Source organism: Dermacentor albipictus, chromosome 1, assembly GCF_038994185.2.
Source record: "Dermacentor albipictus isolate Rhodes 1998 colony chromosome 1, USDA_Dalb.pri_finalv2, whole genome shotgun sequence".
Classification (NCBI taxonomy): Eukaryota; Metazoa; Arthropoda; class Arachnida; order Ixodida; family Ixodidae; genus Dermacentor; species Dermacentor albipictus.
The window spans coordinates 304671209-304697009 of record NC_091821.1 but is presented as its reverse complement, the minus strand read 5'-3'; the positions used below and the strand labels follow the sequence as shown (position 1 = coordinate 304697009).

The 25801-nt window shown below is 47.4% G+C and overlaps 1 protein-coding gene and 1 long non-coding RNA gene across 3 annotated transcripts in view; one reads left to right on the top strand and one right to left on the bottom strand.

Annotated features, from left to right (window-relative positions):
- LOC135907231 (uncharacterized) overlaps positions 1–22738 on the top strand; it is a 454989-nt gene extending 432251 nt beyond the window's left edge. For both annotated transcript variants that reach the window (XM_065438909.1, XM_065438910.1), the window contains exons 4-7: positions 2440–2650; positions 14894–15105; positions 18050–18140; positions 18980–22738. In XM_065438909.1, coding sequence (XP_065294981.1) covers positions 2440–2650; positions 14894–15105; positions 18050–18140; positions 18980–19110 — 645 coding nt within the window. In that variant the 3' untranslated portion in view covers positions 19111–22738. The remainder of the gene's footprint in view (positions 1–2439; positions 2651–14893; positions 15106–18049; positions 18141–18979) is intronic.
- LOC135907232 (uncharacterized) overlaps positions 12238–25801 on the bottom strand; it is a 185663-nt gene continuing 172099 nt past the window's right edge. The window contains exon 4 of the long non-coding RNA XR_010565942.2: positions 12238–12324. This is a non-coding gene — a long non-coding RNA (uncharacterized lncRNA). The remainder of the gene's footprint in view (positions 12325–25801) is intronic.

The window sequence follows — 25801 nt, the reverse complement described above, 5'->3', positions numbered from 1 at the left end:
CCCAGTGCACGGGGCACTGCTGTTTTTCCCTTTCGCCCCCATCGATATCGTCCGCAGCGGCCTGGATTGCATCGCGTGACCCTGTTGTTGCGCTTAGCAGCGCAACACCACAGCCACTAAGCCACCGCAGCGTGTACACACAGCTACGAAGCTTTCAATATTGTTTGCCATGCTGCTAACCTGCTAGATTGAGACAAAGACTAAATGCACCCTGTATATTTCTCCTGCGAAATTGCGGGTCTGCATTTTTATACGTATGCAACAGGAGCGTGAACAATATTTGTGTGCGAGTTTGTATGTGCGTGTGCGTGCGTGCGTGTAAATGTGTCTTCGTGAATGTGTGTAAGCATGCGTGCGAGGATTCCAAGCTATCCTAACTTCCCGCTTATAGACGGAATCAGTATCAACGCGTTTAGCTGATCATCTTTTATTTGTCAAACAATCTTAAGCAGTGGCTTGTCACGTTATTCAGTAAAATTCCCCGGGCCCTCACTATCTGACTGTTTATCTTATGCCTGATCGCTCGCAGGTGTGCCCAGTTGCGATAGATTTGATCTTGCTGCGCACAAGGCTTGCAATATGCATGTGCTGCACTTTGTAATAGCTTGTAGCAATTACGTATTATCGCTATTCACTCTCTTAAGCAGGGGCTACATGGGGCGTTTTTCTCCTGCAATTATCGCGCGCCGAAAAAAAAAAAACGCGCTGGCGGGACGCCGGCCAGGCTACATGAAACGTACGAGCGGCGAACGCCGCCGCAGTGTGGCCAGAGAAGGCAAAAATGTTTTGGCTACCACTAAATGAACGAACAGTGCTTATATGTTGTTTGCTTGTGTTATAATTAATAAATTATGCAATAAATACCCCACTAATATGTCTGTACACATTACCAGGTATGTTTAATATTGTATCGATACTTTTGTGGATGTTCAGCGGAGACGGTTACCCGGAAATGTTTCGTCTGGCGACCTTCTGCAACTCAAACCGGTGTGCGGATTGCGCAGAGTTTCAGCGCACGCGCGCGAAGTGTTCAAGGGACGGCAAGGAACGGTGAGACGGCTGGCCGCGCCCGCCGAAAACAGACGGAAGTGACTCCGACAGGCACTTCCGCTAGCGTCAGACGCGTGCGCGCCGCGTCTGACGCTAGCCGGTCCTGATCGGCGGCGGCGGGCGTTTTTCTCGACGCCGGGCGTCAAATCGGCGCCGTGAGGCGAAAATCGCCTCAAAAACGCTCCATGTATTCCGGGCTTTACTCTGAGGACCGTTGCGAATGCTCAGCTTCAAACATTAGTGTGCTGTCGGTGTAGTCGCCGCCACGCATGCATCGGCGCACTCACTTAAGTATGCGCCTGTTCACTTATTCTTGATACGTTGGCGATGCGTAAGTTCGCGTGTGAGTTAGGGTGGATGTGTGCAGAAAAACTGCGAGAAGCATTACTATATATGCCAAAGGAGGGGCGCTACTCAATTTGTCACCGTATAACACCCACTCGTGCATACCTTCCAGGTTGAAGTCCTTTCCTTGGAAGTTAGCGCTGCAATGCTGGCGGATGAGTTAATTTTATCTATCCATGAAGGAAGCCGTACATGGCGAAGAGCTGGCAACACAGGCAGTCCTTATGCAGCAGCGGTCCGTGAATTTGGACACACAAATTCATTCCATTCCTTAACATGCCAGTCATACGTTAAGGAATGCAGCAGTTGCAGCCAACTACTGTACATGCCTTCACTACAGAGCTCCGCATTTTGCAACATGAGTGAAGTACAATGCATTAACGAAAACGCAGTTGTATTTCCGGCGCCTGATCGCACATAAGCAGGGCAGAAGAGGTAATGGTTTCGTTATTGTGCGCTTTTGCTGAGGCTACGTGCGGCACACTGCCGAGAGCGCCATCTCGTTTGTCTAGAGCAAACTGCTTTGCGAAAAGGGTCAGTACAGCGGCATCAAGTGCGAGCTGGCGCGGAAATACTTAGCAATTGTATCGCAGCCGATACTCAACCGCACAGCTCAACGGTGGTAAAATGGGCGCTCAGCATCCGGCTGTGAGCTTAAGGTATGTCGCCGCGAGGCGCATCGCTTGCCAATTGTGTTGCAGTGAAGTTGCCCTTCAATGAAATTTCTTTTACGCTAGACAAAACGACAGAGCATGCATGAACAAGGGACATGCCTCATTACAATGCACAAGAAACCAGAACGCGCTTGCGTTCTGCTTCCTGAGATCGGATACCCGGGATACTCTGTCCACCAATACTCGAGTATTTCTCGCGGTGAGTTGCTTCTCCCTACCTGCCTCTGATCGTCTACAGTTGAAATATATATGAATATACCAATTCGCCATCGCTTAGAGTAGTGTTTTGTGGTAGAGCGGGTCATACACGTTATCAATGTATCTTTTCAGCCATCAAAGATTAACGGCCTAATGGTCATCTGCCTCGCAGGTGTCGTGGGTCCGGCAGCGTGACCTGCACATCCTGACGGTGGGCACGTACACGTACACGTCGGACCAGCGGTTCCATTCGATCCACCTGGAAGGATCCGAGGACTGGACGCTCGAGATTCGCTACACGCAGAAGTGGGACGCCGGCGTCTACGAGTGCCAGGTCTCTACCGAGCCCAAAATGAGCCTGAACATCTCGCTGTCCGTAGTCGGTGAGTGACGAGCACGCTTGAAATTTACGAAACGCTTTTCCCAACACGACCTAGTCATGTTATGTTAACCTCTCTAGAATACGTGCTTGCGATCTTAATGTGCGAATTTCCTTTGATGCGATTTTGTGTAGCCTCCAAGGTGAAGAAGGCGACGTATAGAAGGCGTTCCTTGTTGGTCCGTGGTCTTCCTGGTGCAACGCCAAGCGCACAGTCCAGACGTGGCAGCTTGTTCACGGTGGTTGTGCTGGGCATATTTCGTGTAGTGTTTAAGACCCATGTCTCTCCTTTACAATTAAAAAAAAATAAAGAAGGTTTTGTACTTATCCCTGTTTTGTTCCTGCTCAAGTTCTGCGGGAACATTGCAGCAGACTGCGGTTCTAGAAACTCCGTTTTGGGCTGGCAGTATAACCTTGTCGAGTTCTTTCGGCACGTATACGACATCGCTCTGCCAACACTGCCAACCGCAGTGGTGGTGAAATGGTACAGAGTCCACTGCGGGAGGCACTATTCGAATCCTAGTTCCTCCAGGAACCCACCTGTTTGTTCTAATCTATAGCGATGTACCGCGGCCGGGTACTCCATTGGTTACATGGGTTCTCATCTGAAAAGGAGGCCCTATAGAGTTGTGCGAAGGTCTCTGGGCGCCCCTTTTTCCACCACAGCTGTGGAGGGCTGCCACCGGGTACATACCGGCAAAGTGGGCCACGGGCTCGGCTTCTGTGGGAGTTCCAGACGCTTGGAAGGAACATGCGGGAATAGATGTGAGCGAAGGGTTCCGTGCACTATATTGTGAAGCTAGCGGCATGATACCACCAGACTCCTGTTGAAGAGCTTTGTGGCTTTGTTTGTCTAGGTTTTTGCGAAACAAGCACAGTGGTGTGTGCGAACCTATTCCAAGCAACGCTGCCCCGGAAAGCCGGACGCCTGACCGGAAGGCTGCTTGTACCTGTCTTATGAAAGCGCTTGGTGTGCGGCAGTATAGGGATCGAACCACTCACCTCCCGTACCCGAACCGAACGTCCTGCCGACTTGACCACGACTGCGACTACGTACAACGCCGTGATGTGTACTACGTACACAAGCAAAAGTGCTCCACGCAAGGGAAGCGTTTAACATCAACTCACCGCTCTCGTATTGCACTAACATCTGAAGAACTTAGACATTCGCCATCAACATCACCGAGAATTATCGCCAATCAACGCAAATAGCACAGAAAGCTTCGCTTGCATCAAATTCCCCAGCGCGTGTTGATTTGCATGCATTTTTGTGTCTTCTTGAGGTGTCTTGTCACCCTAGTGGTTTGTTCTTTTTTTTACATTGCCCTATATTCATACAATCTCCTCGACTATACAGAGAAGTAAGGCTTCAAGTATAAGCACACTATAGCGCGTTAACGAAAACAGCAGGAAAGTGCCGTTTAAAGCAGAGTTTCCTTTATGGAGTCAGGAGAGGTATTGATGCTGCCGTCGGCGATCTTACTGTGGCAAAAAAAGAATGCGAGGAGGGGCACCGTGAAGAGGAGAAATGTGCGGGCAGGCGAGGACGGGGTGATGCAGAGAGGAAAGTGGTTGCCGCCATTCGCCGCCGCTCTGCTCCGTTGATGGAAGAGAGAACCGACGTGCACGGCGTGACGCTGCACGGCCATGCACCAGTGTATACAGTTGGGAACTTGTGGAGCACGTCATAGCTGGTTACAGTAAGTGTTTCTTGTCCAACAAAAAACTTTTGTCTCTATTTTGGTAAAATGTTCAATGACGGAGCGACTGTCCATGATTTTTCAAAGCATTTAGAACACTGAGGCATATGTATGCATTTTGGTAGACTACATGAACGTGGAAAGTTAGGCGAGTTGGTTACTGATCATCATACTACCTTGGTGGTGAAGCAGTGCACTGACAAGGACAAGGCGAAGGCACACAAGGATACACGACACACGCATGCACTCGCAACTACTTTATTTAAGAACACATACTTCACACTGATGTACCTGCAAACCCTCAGATGTCAAAGATAAGCAAGCATAGGTGAGGATGTTGAGGGTGACCAGGCATATAAATGTGAAGTGTTTGTTTTGAAATCAAGTAGTTGCGAGTGCAGCGAGTGTCGTGCCTTCTTGCGCGTCTCCGCCTTGTCCTTGTCAGTGCGCTGCTTGACCACCAAGGTATGACGGTTTTTAGACTATGGCAAAGCATTCGAGAATGTACCCCACGGGAAACTGCTGCATAAATCAGTATTCATTGGTCTTCCTTGTTATTTAGTGAAGTAGACGGAAGCGTACTTGCAAAAATATAAATCAGTTAGCTGTGGTGTATGATCAGGCTTCCAATATGCAGGCTGTCTCTTCCGGTGTGCCGCTAGGCAGTGCACTGGGTCTTTTGCTGTATTTAGTGTATGTAAATGACTTGACTGAATTACCGTCTGACTCTGTGTGTAAAAACCTGTTGTAGATGACGGTATATATAAAGAAACACTGTGCGAAAGTGACCATGGTGTTTTACAGCACCAATTATTGAAGGTGTCGAACATGTGACATAGAATTTGACGTTAAAAAATTTTACTGATAGTCACACGTAATGTACAGCCTAATTTTGATGACTATATACTTTACAATAGGAAAATAGTACAAATAACACAAACATTTAGGTGTTACCCTCACTTCCAGAAATTCTAGGCCAGTTCGTTTCTCACATTTTCGCATCGGCCTTTCGGAAGTTGTGTTCTTAAGGAGGAAATTAGGAAAAGCTCCAAAACGATTCAGGTTACTGGTATACAATGCACACGTCAGGTACAACATAGGATATGCTTGCGTGATTTGGGATCCCAAAACTAAACATGATATACCAAGCTCGATATGCTACGATGGAAAGCTATCATACTTATTTTTGAACTCGGCGCTGTTGCTTAGTGGTAGCTAAGCACAAGGTCGCGGGATGGAATCCCGGCCACGGCGGCTGCATTTCGATGGGGTCTAAATGCAAAAACACCTGTGTACTTTGATTTATGTGCACGTTAAAGAACCCCAGGTGGTCCAAATTTCCTGAGTCTCCCACTACCGCGTGCCTCATAATCAGATCGTGGTTTTGGCACGTAAGACTCCATAATTCATTCTTTATTTTTGTAAAATACGAAAGCTATGACTCCCCTTCTAAGCTTATGCGTGAAAATAATATTGAAGCATTACAAATGCGTGGAAAATATTCTAGCGCAGTATATTTGCATATTATTTTAAAAGGCAAACTAGTTATGTCCAGTACTAGAAGAGAAACTTGGGAGAGCTGGTGGTGATTCATGTTTCCGAAATTAACAGCTCCAAACAGACAAGGACGAAGGAAAAGAATAACAGTTGTGAGTCAGCGCCAGTGCCATGTTCTTCTTTTCCTTCGTCCTTGTCTTTCTTGAGCTGTTCATTTCCGAAACATGAGTTATGTCCATAGCTTCATATGGCCAACCATTAGGTACCCAAGGACTTTACACACACAGGATCATGCACTAAAACCGACCTTTGAAAGAAACTAATGCATTTAGACAATTTTTTTTCCTACGGACGATTTCCGACTGACACGCCCTTGCCAAGATAGATTTTGAGGCCACTAATTTTCGCAAGACACTTGAACAGATGTTTCTACATTCCTCCGATTTTTTAAAAATTAACAGAGCTACAGCTTTGTTAATTTGTTAGTGTGAATACTCATTTTTATCTGTCTTTTGTTATGATATTACACTCCTCCTCAGGCCAGAATGGTCGGCAATATTGTGGAATAAATAAATAAGTACATAAATAAATAAATAAATAAATAAATAAATAAATAAATAAATAAATAAATAAATAAATACGAAAAAGCGATACATCCAGCCTAATAAACAGCTACAGTTTCAGATTTTTTTGTTGCGTCATTTAGCTTTATTTTTTTTATTCAGTCACTCCTTGTAATGTGCCCTGAGTCAACCCGCATACTGTGTCGGCAGCCACGCGCACTACAAGTTACTCCCGAAGCTCACAGCATATCGTCTGTCGATAACAGTTCGCAAACCATTGTGCCCCTCTAATGAAGCTGATTTCACTTTTCGAAAAACAGCCAGAAGCTGTGCTCGTGTTCATGTGCCCAGATTTACGTTGCTCCTATTTTGGACAGACGTCCCCACGCTTACTCGGAGCTTTGCTGAGCTCGTTCCAGGACGACACCCGTAGCTAAGCAACGAAGCAAAAATTATGGCCGATATGGTGGAAGGATTTTCTTATCTCATTTTTTCCTGGCCGGGCAGGCGCCGGGCATTTAGGTGGTCGTTAGGGCCAGCTTATCACGCTACCAGGCAATGTGATAACATTCTACACTAGGGTGGAAATCCTCGTAGCTCCTGGGTACGCAGCTGGAATATTTGTTTCTAGTTATCAGTGTCAGCAGAAACAGATGCGAAAGTGCCAGATGACCAAGGATACCGCTAGAGAAGGGGACTTGCTAGCCAAAATCTTAACAAAAAAGAAAAGTCTTTACCGAACTTTGCTTTCGAATGCCCTTCCGATTTTTTTTTTCTTCTTCCTTTCTCTCTGTACTGCCTTTATATACATGTATATGGGTTTGGACAAGTGCTGAAACCATTCTTGGTAGGTATTGTTTTTCCCCATCTCCAGGCAAATAGCGTTTGCTGTTTTTTATTTTTCTTTCGGCTTTCTTCTCTTGTTCCTTTTTATCTTTCCAGTTCTGTCTTGCTATTTCATTTGTTTCCCCCGCTTTTAACATCCAGGCTTGGCCTGTCGGTCTCAAGCCTGCGAAGGAATGTCTGTGCGCGGCAATATAATTCTGTACGGCGCCGCACAGACCCGCGTCGGATCACGCTCGGTTATTAATGACCACGGTGCGTTGAGTCGTGGCGTTCTTCGGTCAGCCATCTCGCTTTCGATCTCCCGACACTTAAGAGCCGCCTCAACTAATGGCCCCCGACCCTACGGCCGCGCCAAAAGCAGCGAGCGGCCCTTTCCAGCCCTGCGCCCGCGCGCAGGCACGATACCATCGCTTCGCCGCGCCAGGGGGCCCGCCACCAACCTGTCGGTGGAAGCACGCCGTTCTAGGGGCAATCTATAAAAAGTCGAGAACGCATTTATTTCCGCTTTGCCAAGCGTCACGTCGACGATGCATGCAAGCAGCTCTCATGCGTCGTGTACGTGGTGACCATCAGAGCCTATAGCTGCGGCACCTGACGGCTGTGCGGTCTCGCAGCTGCTCGTTTCGGTCCGGTCGGGTGGCCCTTTTTGTGTTCAGCTGTTAAAGGTATCCACGATCGGCAACAAACGAGCCTCGTAAATACTCCAAACAGGACAATACTGTAGAAAATTCAACCATTGGATCAAGCTATGGAATTAAAACAAACGACAAACCGGAAAAAAAATAAGTGTGTGTGTGGTGTTGGGGGGAGGGCACAGAGCAAGGTGAAAAAATAATGGCACCCACGTTTAGATACCACTGGTTTACTTAGGGCGTTTACTGCGTAACGCAGTAAATTAGTACACTGGTTTTTCCTCGTTTTCTATGAGCACGAACGAAGCGCACCGGCTACCCGTTACTCTGCGTTTACTAGCCTGTATTTAGTAATAATTATTACTGCGCTAATTAACCCACGGTCGCGAAATTCTGCAAGTCTTAACATCATGGCATGTGTCTCTCTCTTTGTCAAATCTTATCCCCGCATCTATCTTAGTCTGGCATTGAAAATTTACTAACTGATAAATTTCAGCTTCATAATGCAGCTTGGCATACTGCAAGTTTAAATAGCGTGAAGAGACGAGGACAAAAAGCACACACACACAGGGTTTCTTTTTATTATTGACATGATACAATGAGGTGGGTGGCACATAAATACCGCGCCGGCTGCGCTTTGGCTCTTGAATAAGTGGTACAATACAAGGTAGAGAACGTGCAACAACATACAGCGCACAACTACAACAAAGTTACGTTATCAGATTCAAAATAACATCACGTCATTACAAAAACACAGGACGTTGCAGCTTCTCGGCGGCTGTGTCCTATGCAGGTCCTGGAAGCTCACTTTTATGAATAATATTGAAAAACAAGAACGGAGGGCAGGAGAACAGGCGAACGAAGTTGGCTTTAGCTCTGAGGGGTGGATGCGCTTCGTTACCATCCTCATAAATCGTTAGATACCACTACTGGTGTGGTTATCTGGTGTCTGAAAGCAAGCTCTTGTGCCAATTCTTTGAAATATGTACCGGGGAACAGGGGACGTTGTCTGTTTTTTACTTGATGTAGAAGGCCAAACTCCGCACCGATTGCTCTAAGAGCAGGGATTACGCTTTGCGCACTGTGGAGTTGATGATATTCACCACGGGAAACATTAAAAAGCCATGTTACCACCAGTTGCCATCTGGGAACAGACGAGCACAATCGACTTAGAGTTCTTACCAATGCCCATTTGGTGGTACAGAGAAAGCAAGTTGTTCTTTAATTCACTGTGCCATGGCATCACGCACTGCAAAAGGTATGTGTTGCTGTGGTTGGGCGACGGTAGGCAAAATTATACGTAATAGATATGAATTTGCTGATGACTGAGCTTTCCGATTCCTTGGAAATAGTTTGGGGACGATTCAACCCCTCTATTTTCTTGTGTATGGTCTTCAACCTAGTACGCTATGTGAACTAGACCAAGCCTGGGAGCAGCCTCGATGAGCGATTTTCTCAAATGCTTTCACGTAATCCAAAAATATGGCGTCTGTTGGTATGTTACGGTCAAGATTAGCATGAACATCATGAAGAAATAGTGCAAGCTGGGTCTCGCAAGAACAGCCCCCGCGGAGCCCGTGCTGTGAAGGATGAAAGAAGTTGTTAGCGTCTAGAAAGTTCATAATATGAGAGTAGATTACATGCTCCATGATCTTGGAGGGAAAACTTCTCGATGACATGGGGCGGTAATTTAGGGGAGCATTATTGTTGCCCGATTTGTGGACTGGAATAAACTTCCCCATTTTCCACTTGTCTGGCATGGTGCCTGTGGAGAGCGACTAGGAAAATAATAAATATAGAAAATTTGCAGAAATGTGCTTTGTGTTTTTTAGTAGTTTATAGTTAATGTCATCGATGCCAGATGATGAAGATAACTTAATATTTTCTATCACAGATAAAAGCCCACGTACTGGGAATGTGGTGGCTGACATGTTGCATTGTATATTCGTGGTTGGCGGGGTTGAAGGTGTGTCCATTTCATTAGTGAAGACTGAAGAAAACGCGTTGTTGAGCATATTAGCGAAGGTTAAATGTCACTGATTCACCCAGCTTGTTAGTAAGATTATTGATACGCGCTTCTTAGGGGTTTATCACCTGCCAGAATTTTCTTGGATTAGTAAGTAAAATGTTTGGTAGGTCGTAGTGAAAAAAGGTTCGCTTGGCATCGCAGATTCCGATTAAGTACGCAGCTTCAGCAGCGTAATAGTTCTCCCACGCAACTGAGCTTGCCTTAACTTTAGCATGGCGATAGAGGTGCTTTTTTATTTTCTAGTCATCTTAAGGATCACGTAAAGCATGGTTTTTATCGATTGGATCGAATGGTTATCCTGGGAATAAAGTGGTTCTTAAGTTGACATAGTTTGTTTTTGAAAACAGCCAGTTATCGTGAATCGAATGGTTATTAAATTCATCTGCAAAGGTAAAAGAGAATGCGTTTAATTCAGTATTTATAGCCTCATAGTTACCTTTGTCATGCAAACAAATTGTCTTCTCCTGCATGTCGCGTGGTGGGGGAGCGAAAGTGAAGGCAGCATAAATAACTTTGTGATCACTAATCTCAAGAAGATATGTAAGGGATGTTAAGCTTTCAGGATGTCTGGTTAGTATAAGATCTAAAATATTGGCAGATGTCCCGGGCACACTGGTTGGCTCCAGTGCTAGCTGTGTTAAATTGTAATGTAAACACACTTCAATAACGTCGCTCGCTTTAGTTTGATTTGTTAGTAAATCAGGGCCATTGTGCCAGTTAATGTCGCGAAAATTAAAGTCTCCAAAAAGGAGAATAATAGCATTGGGATGCTTTGAAGTAATTTCATTTAATATTTTGTTTAAGAGATTAGAAAAGTCCGCTGATGGTGAGGAGGTCTCTAACAAACACCTGGCAGTACTGTTTGTGGGGAACATTGACATTTTAACTACAGTGTTTCCAAGTGGCTGTCAATGTTAACTCGTGTGCAGGGCAATTGTTGGTTCACGGCAATCAGAACACCTACGCCACGGGCGTCTCTCCGATCGCATCGATAAACGTCGAAGTTGGGAAGATCAGCCAGGACTTCTGCGTCACTGATTTCTTTTGAAAGCCGCGTTTCTGTTGGTATCTGTAAGTTACTGGCAGATGATGACATAAGATTTGATACGTGTTCACGCTTTGGCTGAAAGCTGCGTAAGTTCGTGAAAATTACTGAAAAAGAGAGATTATTACGTGGGATGGAAGGGCGAGTTCTTATATTCGTGGGATACTGCGATTGCTATGCTGTTTCTTTGACGGCCTGTGATATCTCGTCAAATATGTAGCGTTTAGCACCTATGTGCAATGTTTTGTAACGCAATGGAAAGCGAGCAGATTTTGCTTTCGCAAAAGCAACAAGGTGCTTGCGGGCGTTCTGTACAGCCTTAGAATAATCTTCGCCGACACTGTTCAGTGCTTTTGAACTTACGGCCATTTGATAGGACAGTCACTTTTGTCTTAAAGTACGTAAATTTACCATTTATAGGGCGACGGCGTCCAGCGGTATGCCTTCCGAGTCGATTTGCTCGTTCAATTTCTACTGTATCTATGTTAATGTCAAGGTGGCGAGAGCACCACTGGGTTACGGCTTCTTCAGACTGGGCGAATGTTTCCGAGGGATTAGTATCAGGAATACCATAGAAGATTAGGTTATTTCTGCGTAATCGGTTTTCAGTGTCATCCATACGCCGTCCCAAGCAAGTGGCCAGGTCAGTAATTTCAGTAGTGTCTGCCTTTAAAACTTCGATTGCATTTCTCAACGGAATGATGCTTTGGCAAAGTTTTTCGACTATTGTCACTCAGGAAGTCAAATCGGACACCATCTTATTCGTTGCCAGTAGTTGGTTCTTAATGCCTTTCATTTCTGTTATTATTTATTTTTGGCCGGCTGATAGTTTTTGCAGCTCTTTTAGTACAAGGTCAGCACTATCGGGACCCGGGTTGGACTCGATGTCTCCTGACAAGAGAAGCAGGGACCGAATGGCACAAACGCTCTCAACAGCGATAGCGACACAGCACCGGGGGCTCTTCAGCTGCACCAGAAGATAATTGCTAGACTTCTTTGCAAAAAGAGAATACTTGTTACCAACCTGCGTGGCGAAGAGCAATGGGTTAGTTGTCTGCACTATGGTACAGCAACCGAGCTCACCACGCGGTGTCAACAATCGCGGCTGTATTGTACTTGGCGGGAGCCCTAGTGTCAGTGCCGATGGGACCTTCCACTGGGAATCCAGCATCCAGATGTCGCATGGTGGCGCTGACACAGATGAGGTTTCGCAGTCGATTCCTATGGTGTAGGCGCCAGATGGCGTTCAAGGTGAGCACGTGCCGGTTTCATTGATGAGGGGCAGCAGCGCACATTCCACTGTAGTGTTGATAACCGGAGTTATCGGTGATGACAGCTGTTCGTGGGTGACGATAGCAACGAGCACCTGCGTGGTGAAGAGCAACGGGTTAATTGTCTGCATTGTGGTACAGCAACCGCTCCCACCTAGGGGTATTACATAAGGAGTGGGAATACAACGTATTGGCACGTGTACTTGTTTGTTTTCATCGGGCGACACAAACAAGTGTTAAAATGCATTCAGTTATGCAATTATAATGCATATAATGCATATGTGTTATAAGCTACTTGCTTGGGGCTGCTTGACTGGGACATCTGTCTAAAAAGAACAACTCGTTCCGTGCGGTAGAAGTAACGTTAACGTGATGATCCCATTTGAAGTCGTGCGTTAATTCTCAGCGGAGGTGCTTGCACTCTTTAACCAGGTTAGCTGCGTTGTTTTTCATACTGTACTGGAATTTTTATCTGTGCTTCTTTCCATAATTGATAAGGTAGCACATAACGGTGGTATTGCGTAGCGCACGAATGCAGGGAAGAAAAGCACAGAGCAGAGTAAAGAGCGCTAAAAAGCGTTAAACCCAGAAATGATGGAAGCGGAGGATATTTACAAGTGACTGCTGCATAAACACCCTTTCCATTGCTGTGACACAGCTCGAGCCTGATTACATGGCCGGGCATAGCGCAATCGTGGGCACATGTTGAAAAGGCGATGTGACTTATCAATTATGCACTGGCTCTGGGTATCGCCTCTTTTCTGCATATTCTTTTTCTTCTGTTTGCTGCGCATGTGAAGTATGTTCGTCTGAAAAAAAAACGTCGGATGGAACTGGCGCCCTTCCCTGTCCTTCCTTTTCTACATTCGTGCGCTGCGCTATTCATCTTGCGTACTAGGCGCGAACACACACAAGAAACAAGGAAGGAGCCGGGACGATATGTCGTGGTTGTGAACTACGACCTACTCGCCCAAGCTTCCACCCTAATAATAAGGTAAAAAATTTCTGTTCTACCAATCATTGAACCATTTGAACATCAGTGGTGGAGCGTCGTTTAGGCCTAAATGCTAAATATAGGAATCGAATGCTTGACAGAAATCGTTACCAAGAAATCTAACATTACCTGAAATATTACAGGGCAAGTCATTCATATGCATGCGAAATAAAACTGAAGCCAAAACGCTGCCTTGTGGAACTCCAGGTATCATAGCAGGTTTCGAGAAAAACTGCTGACTGATTTCTATAAACTCAGGGTGGTTAGTAAGGTAGTCTTTGTTATGGTCAACAATATCGGTCATTTCCCAAAGTAAGTTTGAGGTTTTAATTAGTTCTTTATCTGTTACGAGAGCGAAGGTTTTTGAAACGTCCAGAAAAATTAGGTCTACTTGATTCTGTCGATTATAACTTATCAATATATAGGGAATCAATTCGTTAAATTACCTTTGTGATCGTGAATCCCCTCTGCAAAAACCGTGCTGACAAACTGTAAGTGTTTCTTCTTTTTCAAAGCGCTTGGTTATGTACTTTAAGACAATGGGCTCCAATAGTTTTCATAATCTGCGTGTTAATCAGACTTGTCTGTAGAAAGTTCAGTTTTACTTCCTCATTTATGACCTGGTATTACTTTCGCGTAAAAAAAAATTACGCGGTTTTACGTGCCAGTACCACTTTCTGATTATGAGGCACCCCGTACTGGAGGACTCCGGAAATTTCGACCAGCTGGGGTTCTTTAACGTGCACCTAAATCTTAGTACATGGGTGTTTTCGCATTTCGCCCCCATCGAAATGAGGCCGCCGTGGCCGGGATTCGATCCCGCGACCTCGTCCTCAGCAGCCCAACATCACAGCCACTGAGCAACCACGGCGGGTATTACTTTTGCTGTTTCTCGTTCCTTAGGAAGGGTGCTCGAGAACAGTGACTTGTTAAATAGTAATAATAGGTGCGTGGCCATCCGCTCAGTATACCTTGGAGAAAATCAATTTGGACTTCATTGTCAGGTCCTGGCAATTGTTTTGTCTCTAAGTTCAGTAGTAGGTTAAGTTTGCCGGCTTCGATCAGCCTGAGGGGCCCTAGTGGCTTCTTTATGCGGGTGTCAGCTTGCGATAAGGCTAAGCAATCTTTCAGATTCTATAGCCATTGACCGCGAGCACACACAAGCGGTTAGACGACAAGCGGTGCGCTTTAGCACACTCTGACATTCGTATCCACTTTCTATAGTAAAAAAGAAAAACAAGGATTCTTCGGGCATACAGTGTTAAACGCTTTCGCTCACTCCACAATTACGGAATTCGTTCACTTTCAGACTTCCCGGAATATATCGCCGAGTTGAAGGAACCTTTAATGTTAGCGTGTCCCTCTTCATATCACAATTGACAATTTCTAGTTCGCGCCAGAGGAGCGTAGTGAAACCGTTCCCACTCTGGATAAGCCACTAAAATGAAGTCGAGGAAAAAAGACAGGACAGCAACAATTGAGCTACGACTAAAACACGCAAGAAAGTGCACCGTAAAAAACTGCTCGGAATTGTACCCCTAATTTCTTGCGTGTCTTGAGCAAACGCGCTGCGTTTGCAGCCGGCGCCACGCCTCCTGTCTGTCTGTACGTGAGCACTGATTCCAACTCCCAACCTCTCCCCTGAAGCCGCTTCTTTGAACCCGTCGCAGTGGCAAAGGCACGCATACCGGAGGGCAGCAACCTGTACATCCAGAGCGGCAACACCATCAACCTGACGTGCGTGGTGACGGACACACGAACGCCGCCAGTGTACGTCTTCTGGTACCACGATGACCGCATGATCAACTACGACTCGAGCCGTCGGGAGGGAATTCGCGTCGTCACCGAACGGGGACCAGCCACCACCGTCTCCAGGCTCCAGGTACGCTCGACAGGCGTGAGCGCGCGCCCGGGCCGCTGCGTCCTGAAAGCGATCTGCGACGTGTGCAGAGTCCACCGGGCGCAAGGGGAACGGGTGATCGCGGCTAAATCTCGCGCGCCATGTATGGAGCAAAGCGGGGAGGGAGCGTGGGAGGCAGCAGAAGGGACCTCGACTACTCCAACAAGTGCGCAGTGTGCCCGGCCGGGCGCTGTCGCCGTATCTGGAAAGGGACCTGCAAACAGCTCGTACCTTTGTGCTGGCGGTGTTCTCGCCGCTCTTACGTTGAAGCGATAGACCGGACGAAGGTGACCTCGCTCGCTGTTGCTGCCGCGCTTGCGCACACTAGTGTTCTGACAGCGAGTTTCCGCGCTCATAGAGTGTGAGGTGTTCATCTACTGAATACATTATTGCGCCAAAAAGGAAAACAAAGACTTAGGAGGGAGAGCAGGAAACGACAGATCGAGCGCTGATGTGTTCATGTTTGCTTGTGCGCGCTGACAGCATGCTTAGTTCAGTTAGTAAGCGAACGTCGCCAAGTTTATGCGGCCGATAAAACTACTATCATTACTTTGCGTAGGAGTGTACTTATTTGTTATCGTAATCGAAGCTTCGCCTTTCTGGCGAAACTAAAGTTAACAAGCAAGGTGTCTCGCGCCCACAGACAAACATGAACACATATCTATCGATGACTGCGGAAATTCGCTGTAAGAACTCTGGATTAAGGAAGCGCGCTAGCAGCAGCGAACGAATTGACCTTCGTGCTGCCTGTCACTCCTACGCGAACTAAGCGTCGAAAGCACAGCGCATACGAAGATAACAACACTTGGTGGACTTTGTCGAAATCGGAGATTGCTTTGAAAATGAGGCCCGCACGACAGCGCACATTGTCCACGTCATGGATCGCTTTCAAGATAAGGCGCCCGCGCGACCACGCCGTACGCAGCAGCTTTCCCCCTTTGCGTGCACGAGTTTGAGCCGCGATTATCAGGTAACCATCGCAAGTTTCACTCGCTCCTCACTATTAAGCAAAATTACATCCCTTGGGTCGTATCTTGCCACACAATAACAATCGTCATCCGTCTTGTCCGCATTTCCTTTCTTTAACGCTGCGAGCCCGGTACTTCCATGTCACGAACGGCACGCGCGCTATCACCATGAAAGAGCATTCTCGACAGGAAAGTAGCGAGCGCTGTGAGGATTGGGAGGTCAGTCCCATCGGTCGTAATCAGTTGTCAAGATTCGAGTCGGGCATGAATTAGATGGTAGCTGACCCATGCCGTCGTACAACTCATCCACGCTGAGGACGCTGAGCTGAGGCTGAGGACGATGTTGAAGGGAAGGACTGCTTCTCATCGAGAACGAGGGATGTGGTTTTATTTACAGTATCTACATAAGGACGTTGAATTTTATCAGTCTAGCATGACTGCAATAGAAAGTACACTGAGCAGCCGCACAACAGCAGTTTATAAACACTCGGTCCCCCCTCGATCTTAAGATGGGGAAAACGGCCGACCAGGCACCGTAGACTAGCCGCCTATTTGCGCGAGGGATTACACACACATACTTCCGCACAGGTTCACGGTCCTTAACCGAGGTGAGACAGACTTCGTAGAACTCGGGGCTGGCATCAAGAACGGCGCGTGGGAAGAAGCCTTGAACTACGTTCCCTCGGGGACTCCCTTGTTCACAGCAGACCAGATCGGCAGTGGCGAGTTCCGTCACAAAGCCTTGTTCGTCGAACTCATCTCGGCAATCCAGCGACTCAGAGTGGCGGACGTGGCGCATTGTCAAAGAAAACTTGACGCTGCTGTCGCAAGTGGCTGGCAAAACTTGCACCTCAGCGGGCCGTTCTTAACAGCGCAGCCTTTTCAAGAAAGGAAACGCAAGCAAGACAGATGACGATTATTGTTTTGTGGAAAATATATAACCTAAAGGGTGCATACATTTCTTTAAGGGTGTACGGCGCGCGGCGACGATGGTATCGTGCTTGGAATTCATACGGAACGTCACGGCGAAGACGAAGCAAAAAATGCGCCTGGAGTGTCCATATAAAATAAAGCGCTTCTCACTCCTTCACATCATCGAAAAGTCATGCGAAATAAATTGCACCGGGTATTTGTTTTCCTTCAGTCTGAGGAGGTTCGTGTTTAGAGGCGAGTCTTTCAGGCTATTCTGCGATGAGGCCAGTACCGCTGTGATACCGGTGTTGGTATATCTCTGGACCTCGCATGCCATGCATAGTAGACCCGGGCCGATGCATTCCACGAGGCTTGTGCGGCTGCTGCTTTATAAATTAGATGAAATTTTTTTTTAAAGTTTAAGTTGTGAGCTCATCGAAAGCGATGATGTTGAGTGAAATAGGATAGCAGTTGTGTGAAGGTTCAAGCCAAATGAAAGAGAAATCAGGGGAGAAGAAACGAAAACTCTGGTTTGGCACAGCATTCCGCAACAGCGCTGTTTTATATTGTAAGGCAGAGAAGGACACATCACAGTGCGAACGGCATCTGCGCCCATTAGCAGGAAACAGGACCTCTGTTACTTATAGTTTACGATTATACGATCTTGTAATGGCTGGTCATCAGTTTTATTCTTCATAGTAGGAAATGATCACTTCTGCTGAACGTATTAAGATACACGTTTAAGCAAAGCCCATTGCTTATGACTTTTAAAAAGTAAGATTCAAGGCGACATACCCATAGGCTTCGTAACTTTGGTTTGCTTTAGTGTTTTCTTTCTTCCCAACTCCTCGTGCAGTGCATTTTTAACCCTGTATTTTTGTTTTCCCGTGTTTTAAAATCTAGGAAAAAGCAATTCACGACGTATTCTGTCGCAAGAGACAACACTACCATACTCTGATGTGCTGCTGTAAAAAAAAAAAAATCTCGTTCCCGTACAAAGCATGGGCATGTGCCCGCGGATTGACCCTTCTACTTTCTTCGCCCAGGTTCTTGACGCAGCCACTCGGGACTCTGGCAACTACTCGTGCATACCATCTTACGCAGACCCTGCAAACATCACTGTGCACGTGCTCAACGGTAATTTGTTCTTGCATTTATTTGGAGTCATGTCTCACAAGCACGTGTCAGAAGAAAAAAAGAAGTTGCGTTAGCTGCGATTGAGCAGCGCTTCGAGTAACTTGGGCGCATTTTACTGACATAGATGATCGGACGAACCCACCAAATTGAGGTAAAGCCTATTGCGTTTTTTTTATTTTCATGGTACTAAACGCACTCTTAGCTGCTTCCAAAATCAACCGTGTAGAGTGGCCAGCACATTTTCCCAGCACCGAACAGTCTTCAGCCCTATATACCTATAACCACAATTTCGGGCGCGAATGTCAAGGGGCCTGAAAACACAGCTGTAGACATTATAATTATGCTCTCGAAGCCGCTCATTCAGGCGGCGTCCGGTCTTTCCGAGATACGCCTTAGCACTTGTTAAAAGAATTGCACGACTGAGATTGCACGTCTTCGCGATGGTTGTGTGAGCATGGGGTCAATATAATTGTCAGATAAAAAGCTGAAATTTCTGTCTAGGTCACACGGAGGATAGGGCTTATGAATTCGGGGCTAGCCATGGGCTACGTCATGTTGTGTGTTTGTCTGTCTTAGTTTGTGTGCGCATGCTTGTGAGAAAATAGAAACTTGTTGGAAAACAACACTCTGTCTGAGCTCTATTCGTTTTTTTTCTAGGCGTGAATGCGTATCTCTGAGCTCGTTAGCTATTTGTTATGCACCCATTCAATCGGTGGATCACATGCCGCGAAATATTAGGATGTACGAAAGCATCGTGCTTTCGGTTTTCGTCCCTCTTTTTTTTTTTTTTTGTCCTGAAACCGCGTTAATTTGTAGCCTCTGTGATATGCGCGTCGCAGGCGAGAAGCCCGCGGCCATGCAGCACGGACGCCAGGGCAACCTGGCCGAGCGGTCGCTGTCCTCGCTGCTCCTGGTGTCGGCGGTGCTGCTCCTACACCGGCTCTTCTCGCACTTCGTGGTGCACAGATAGTGCGACGGACACCGGGACCTTCCTCGCGCCTCCACCAGGCCCCGCCCTCGGAAGAAGTCGAACCACCCTTGAATCGCGTGTAACGTGCACAGACCAAAACGGCGCCGTCGTTCGTCGACTTGCTTCGCATACCACCACCGGCTTTCGAGCCCGCGAGAAGACGACGCCGGACGGAGTCGCCACCGCGGGCGCGTCTTTCGCTGCGCGTTCGGCGGTTGCCGCCCAGTTTGGCGCAGCTGCGGCGCTGTCTTTATTCGCTCCGAGGCGCCGCACACGAACTGTGCGTCAGGGGTCTAAGCAAGCGTGCTTGCGTGACAACTTCTTACCGTGACGGTGCAAATATCACGCTTGACGTGACGCACAAGAACGAGTATAAAGGGCCGAGGTTTAGTCCCTGACGGATGTGAACGATGAAGACAAAAAAGAACCGAATCTAGGGCACTGACCCTTAGTGGACTCGGCACCGGCGGGCGCCGCCGCCACCTCGAATGTTCAGAAACAGGGCTCCTGTCGCCATGTGGTCAGTCTGTTCGAGTGCTTCGTTCGTGTTTATGCTATACAGTTTACTTGCTAATTGCGCGCAAGCGTTGCTGTTGGATCTCATCACTAGACACTCTTCGAACAGTCGCAAGAAGGAAAACCAAGAACACCTCGCCTATCGAATCTTCCGGCGAATGTGGCCGCAAAATCTGGTCGCGCTGCTCTCGTCACAACTCTTCGGGGAAGTGCCACCTATCTGTCACTTCTGGCAAGGACCCGAGCGCGACGATGCTGAGTTTTTCGATAACAGTGGGGCGTTAACATTCCTCGAGAAGGCCGAAGAACAGTTTTTTTTTACAAGTACTGTTTATATTTGGGTCGTGAAGTGCACGTTAACTACCACGGGGACCCAGGATATTTAGTTCCTTTCAGTGCGCATGTTACGAGAAAAACAACGGCTTACATGAGAACATCCTTAATTATACGCAAAAAAAAGAGACACAACAAAGCCAAGCGTACTGCAGAAAGGTTTCTGGTGATGTTACGAAACTAAAGCAGTCTACTTTTGTGGAAACTCGCAAACTTCGTACGCGTGGATTTCTTGGCGAGTATCAGCTAGAGATGTCGTGTACCATATTCCCTGATAAAGATGATGAGCATCCTTTGAGAATAGAAACGTGTAGATTGAATGGCCGAGGCAAAGTCACAGTACAGTTAACGAAACAGCACGCGACGTCTACCCTCCTCTCTGAGTAACATGCGTTCTCTTGTCGGAAGATGTAGTGAGGTAAGTGAGACCCCATAAGGAAGGATACCCTCCGAGTTTTCTGGAGTGTGGTGAGCCTATACGTGACGTTTCAGCTTTATGGTGTGTGTTTTCCATGAACACTTTTCCGGAAGAACTTTGCCATCGTTAACATCGCCACTCAAGCGCATTTATTCATCAGCTTAAGGCATGTTCAACCACAATAATGAATACATGCACTCTAAGCACACCTGTCTCGAAACAAGCCTTTGTTGGGAGCTCAGTCTGCTCAAGGCTTTGTTTGTCGCTAAGGACCCTTTTCGCGGCATTTTGTCCTTGCTTTTTGTTTTTGTCGATGTAGATTATATTTTGTATCGGTTTGCATCACTGTCTACGCCTTTCTTTGTTGCTGTTAGTTTAATTTCTCGAACGAGATTTATGTTGTCTGTACTCCGCCGGACGAGTATGTGTGGAGCTTCTGCTTGATCCGAAACATTCTAGTCACTATGGCAGAAACATTTTCGTTCATCTCACCAGAGGTATGTCATTTTCAGATGTTACATGATACGCTATTTTATCACATCGTGAGCGTTTCTACGAAAGAAAGTGTAGCAAGAAAGTAGCTTGTCCACGACCATCCCCTCTAGAGCATAAATGCATTGTCTCCGTATGGGCACACAACAGCAGACAGATTTTAAATCTGCCGACAAACAGATCCTGCGTGTTCAATGTCTGGCAGCGCGTATGCATTTCTGAGTAGTAAACGTGCTGTTAACTGTTCTGCAATGTCGACGACACATTGCATCCGAAACAATTTCTCAAATCTAGCGGCTTAAGCTTAAAGGGCAACGAACGTATCCCTCTTCAAACGACACACTTGCTTTATCACAGGTTCCCCAACAGGAGCCAAACGAAACAAAAATAAATCAATGTTGAGAGCCTTTATTTCGCCAACCCATGCATCTAGCACGGCGGTGCACTTTTAGTTAAACGGCAACAGCTAGTTCCCCGCACTCCAGCTGAAGTAGGTAGCGCCTCGATTTGTTCCAACAACTCCAGGGCGTGTCACATAATCTCAGATCCTCGGAGTTTATAAAATATATACCACCAAAAGGCATGTAATGAAGCGCTATCAGGATGTAAGCACCAAATATTGGGAAGCGGTCAAATGCGTTGTGGACTTTCCACCGCCATCAGCGCTGTAAGCAGCGGTAAATTTATGTAGCTGATAGGCCTCCATGTTCATGATCTCGCAACTCTTACTCTCGTGCACACAACCCCCCGCGTTAGCTGAGAGGTCGCGGGTTCGATCCCAATCGCCACATTCCGGTGGACGCTCACGCTTAGGCACACGCCTAAGAACCCCAGGTGGTTAAAATGAAACCCGCGTCCCACATTATGGCGTAACTCATAATTAGATCGTGGTTGTGGCATGCAAAACGCCAAAGTCTAATTTTATTTTTGACCAGAACATCTAGTGCTCACTTTTTGATGTTCGTTAATAACGAGACCGCGCCTCGCGGTCACATGCCTGCGCGACATCAGCCCGGCAAGAAGTAGCGTCATGTTCAAAAACGCGTTCCTCATGTACGCTAGGTGGCGGTTGCGCATTATCCAAACAAAAACCACTCAACAGATCGCTATTCTTGACGAGGGCCATGTAGCAGATTACTATAACAAATAGAGGTTGATTAAATTTCTCGTCCAAAACTACACTTTCATGCACCCATGTGCACCTTCCCTCCCTATAACAGCAGCTTCGGCTTTCAAACACTTCGTGCTGTTGCACTCATCGCTCCGTGAATCTTGGCCACTCCGCCTTAACTTGCTTACTGAACTAGTCGCGCTCTCTGACTCAGAAAAATGTTAGTCGTTCCGAATCGGCAACCGAAATTAATCGCTACAGGAGTGTACACGCAGAGTTGTTGTAGACAAAACTCTGCTGATAGTCACCCCAAATTTGCGCTTGCCTTTTGTTCCCGAAAAAAAAAAAGTGCTCCTTCGTCGTTGAGCAGGCGGCTATGCCGCACAGTGTTCCCGAAGTCACCACTCAAAGTGCACGATGGGCGGCTGTGACGACGACTGCGCTGGCCGACCACGTGGGAGAGACACAGTGGTGCGGCCGTGCTTGTGGCGCCATTGCTTTGGACGAATCGAAGGCTGTCGTCGCAAAGGCGTCCGGTCACCTGTGTGAGTGTGCGTGCGTAATTGTGTTGTCGCCACTGCATCCCCTGTGCCACCTACTTCCTCCAAGATGAGCGGCACCGCCGCGTCGGTTCATTAATTAGTCTGAAAGGGTGGAGCGCAAGAAGACAGCGGAAGCGAAGACACGCGCAAGCGATGCAGCCCAAGTCGTGGACGAATAAAAAGGGCAGCCTAGCGCAGGCAGCCATTGTTTGAACAGGAGTGCGTTGGTGTGATTCTTTTGCGCAGTCCAACGCGTAGGTTGGAGACACACGGCACGCGCCGTCACCAGGACAGCATTCCCACGACGAGTTTCTGGCCAACTATTACTCGAGTGACGTCGTACGGCAATGAAGATTGTTCCGCTGCTTTTTACGTCTTACGAATGGCACCAGAGAGGATGGTAAAGTCACTAGCCATAGTTCTAGAGGGAGTGCCTTATTAAAAAGCAAAATTTACAGCGCCACCGATGTGTCTACGTGATCTTCACAAATATTTCGGGTAAATACGAGTGTGCATCGCATCAAAGCGACTTCGTAGTTGGAATACTTCATAAAATACTGCTTAAAACAGAAGTATAACATTTGTGTCCTTTTAAGTTTATATGCCTAGTTAGTTTATTTACGTCTTCCAATTAACGACAGCAGATGTCGTCCGACGACTGACCTGTATTACTCTCGTCTGTGCAACCACTACAACCAAGCTATAATGAGGAAGACGGTGGCGGGCAAGGCCTGGAAGGGAACGTTCGACAGATAATACTCATCGCTGCTTAGTGAACGGCAAGTGATAATTTTCAGCACCCTGAGGCGGTGCTGTGGGACATAGCGGCGTTCAGCTTCCCTGAAGAGGCACCACGGGTTGCGATAGACGCTGTCCATATATGGGCGCCAGAATTATTCACGCGGCCTGCGGTCTCGTGCCATGCACCTAAATTCAAGAGCACTGGCTGTCGCCAGGGGAACGCTCGTGCATTTTCTTGAGCAAGGGCCCGCGGGCGAAGCGGTTTTCACAGCAGCGCTTCGGAGGGAGACACCGCCTATTTGGGGCTTCTTTTTTTTATTTTGGAGGCAAACGGGCTGCGATTGAAAACCAAAGGCGCAGGAAGCTGCCAAATGATCTTAATTCGCAGAGTGCTAGCAGCATTTGGACAGCGCCAACTTGTTTTGGACAACCTACGCCATGTGCGGCCATTCCAAAGCCATCGCACCACGGTTTTCCTTCAGTGTCGTACGCATAAGGTGGCATACGAGGCACGTGCCCCTCACCTGCTCCCTCCCCCCCCCCCCCATAAACAAGAATAAAAAAAATTGTGGATGCGCCACTACCACCTAGTAACACTGTCTATCACCCGTCATGGTTACTTAGTGGCTATGGTGTTGGGCTGCTGAGCACGAGGTCGCGAGATCAAATCCCGGCCACGGCGGCCGCATTTCGATGGGGGCGAAAACACCCGTATACTTAGATTTAGGTGCACGTTAAAGAACTCCAGGTGGTCGAAATTTCCGGAGTCCTCCACTACGGCGTACCTCTTCACCAGAAAGTGGTTTTGGTACGTAACACACAATAATTTAATTTAATTCACACTGTCTCTGGTCGATTTGGAGCCAGATGAATCCGATAATGAACAGCCTGTCCAGTGAGGCAACAACAGAAGGTGGTACCAACATTATTCAAAAGACTAGCGCAAAATAACAGGGACACAGACAGTGAAGACGACAGGACGAGCGCTAAACATCAACTGAGGTTTTTACTGCGAGCGAAGGTACATACATACATTTCGGTGGTGCATGCGCACACAGGGCTAAAACAGTACAAGCACATTCTAATCAAACTTTGGCAAACTGTTCTGTAAGTACATTTTTTTTTGGACAAGGCAAGTCATGCCGTCCTGCCACAGTTATCACCTTCCCAGTCAATGTGACATGCCTCACAAATCTCGCGCCTCCACCTTGTGCCTCCCCTACCTAGCACAAATGTGGCATCAAACGCAGGCACGCATCCGCACCGCTTACAATGCATGGTGCCCACTAATTCTGCGCCGGTGATTGTGGCGGCCTCTTGCTAGGCATACGAGTTGACCACATCGTCTGTGGACTCAGTGACTCCCATGTTGAAGTAACTGTGGTTGGCCTTCGAATTACGTAGCAAATTACCTACATCAGCTCTAAAACGGGCAGAGAGTGCAAAAGTGTGTAGTACGATAAGATGTGAAAAAAACATCTGAGAATGAGCGTCAAGAATACTCCGATTATTACATATATGCTATTAGACTACGATTTACTGGATATAAGCCTCAACGAGTTTATTTAAACTGTCAACGCACTTTACTTTAGTAGGCAGCCACAGTGCGACAGTGCAAGGCACAACCGACTACAGTTACGGTTTACTTTGTGCAGCAATGAATGGAACAGACGCCATACGTCTGGGACACGGTGTGCCTAATCGTCACGCTCGTCAACATGAAAAGACTTGTCCGTGCACGGGCGACGAGATTATGCACGGAATGTGCAATGTCTACTCCCCTGTTTACGACGCTCAACCACTTTGCGCAAGGGGTGGATTCCCTCCCCGACCCCCTCTGGGGGTTGCCCCGACGTGTCATGACAAGGCCCTCTACCAGGGGGCCGGAGAGAATGATGATGCCCGGATGGTAAAGGGTGTAAGAAAGCCAGCAAGCCGCCACGGGGGTTCGCATGTTTTCTGCGCTTGCGTGCAGGTGCACGCACGCTGAACGTGACAAAACCCCACCCCCTTAACACTAAACACTAGAAGGGGAAAACATTTACGAGAAAACGAAAAGGAATATATATGTATATATGTGTGTGTGTGCGTGTGTGTGACGCGGTCGTGACGTCAAAGAACACAGTAGCACTACTGTGAAAGGCGAAACTAGCTTTTATTGGGCGAACCTGTGCCCACAAAACAGGCTACATTAAAAGCACAACGAGAGCGGCGAACACAGTCGGCGATCGTCGAAAATCTGATCAGCGGGTCAAGCGCGTCGGCTTTTATACAGCAGTCGTCGAATGTTCCAGACTAATCGTTCGGACCCGCGTGCCTTCCACAAAGTTCTACACCATTCGCGTCGCGCGATGAAATCAGATAACACAAGGTTCGGCGACAACAGACAGCCGGGTAGAAGCATCGATAACTTTCCAGAAACGTCGGATACATGCAGGGGCGTCCCGCGCTGTGCGATTACATTTGTTAGGCGGCGAAACGTGGTCGCCCGATAAAGATAAGTTGTCAAAGATTGGTGGTGAGGTAATTCGCACTCTC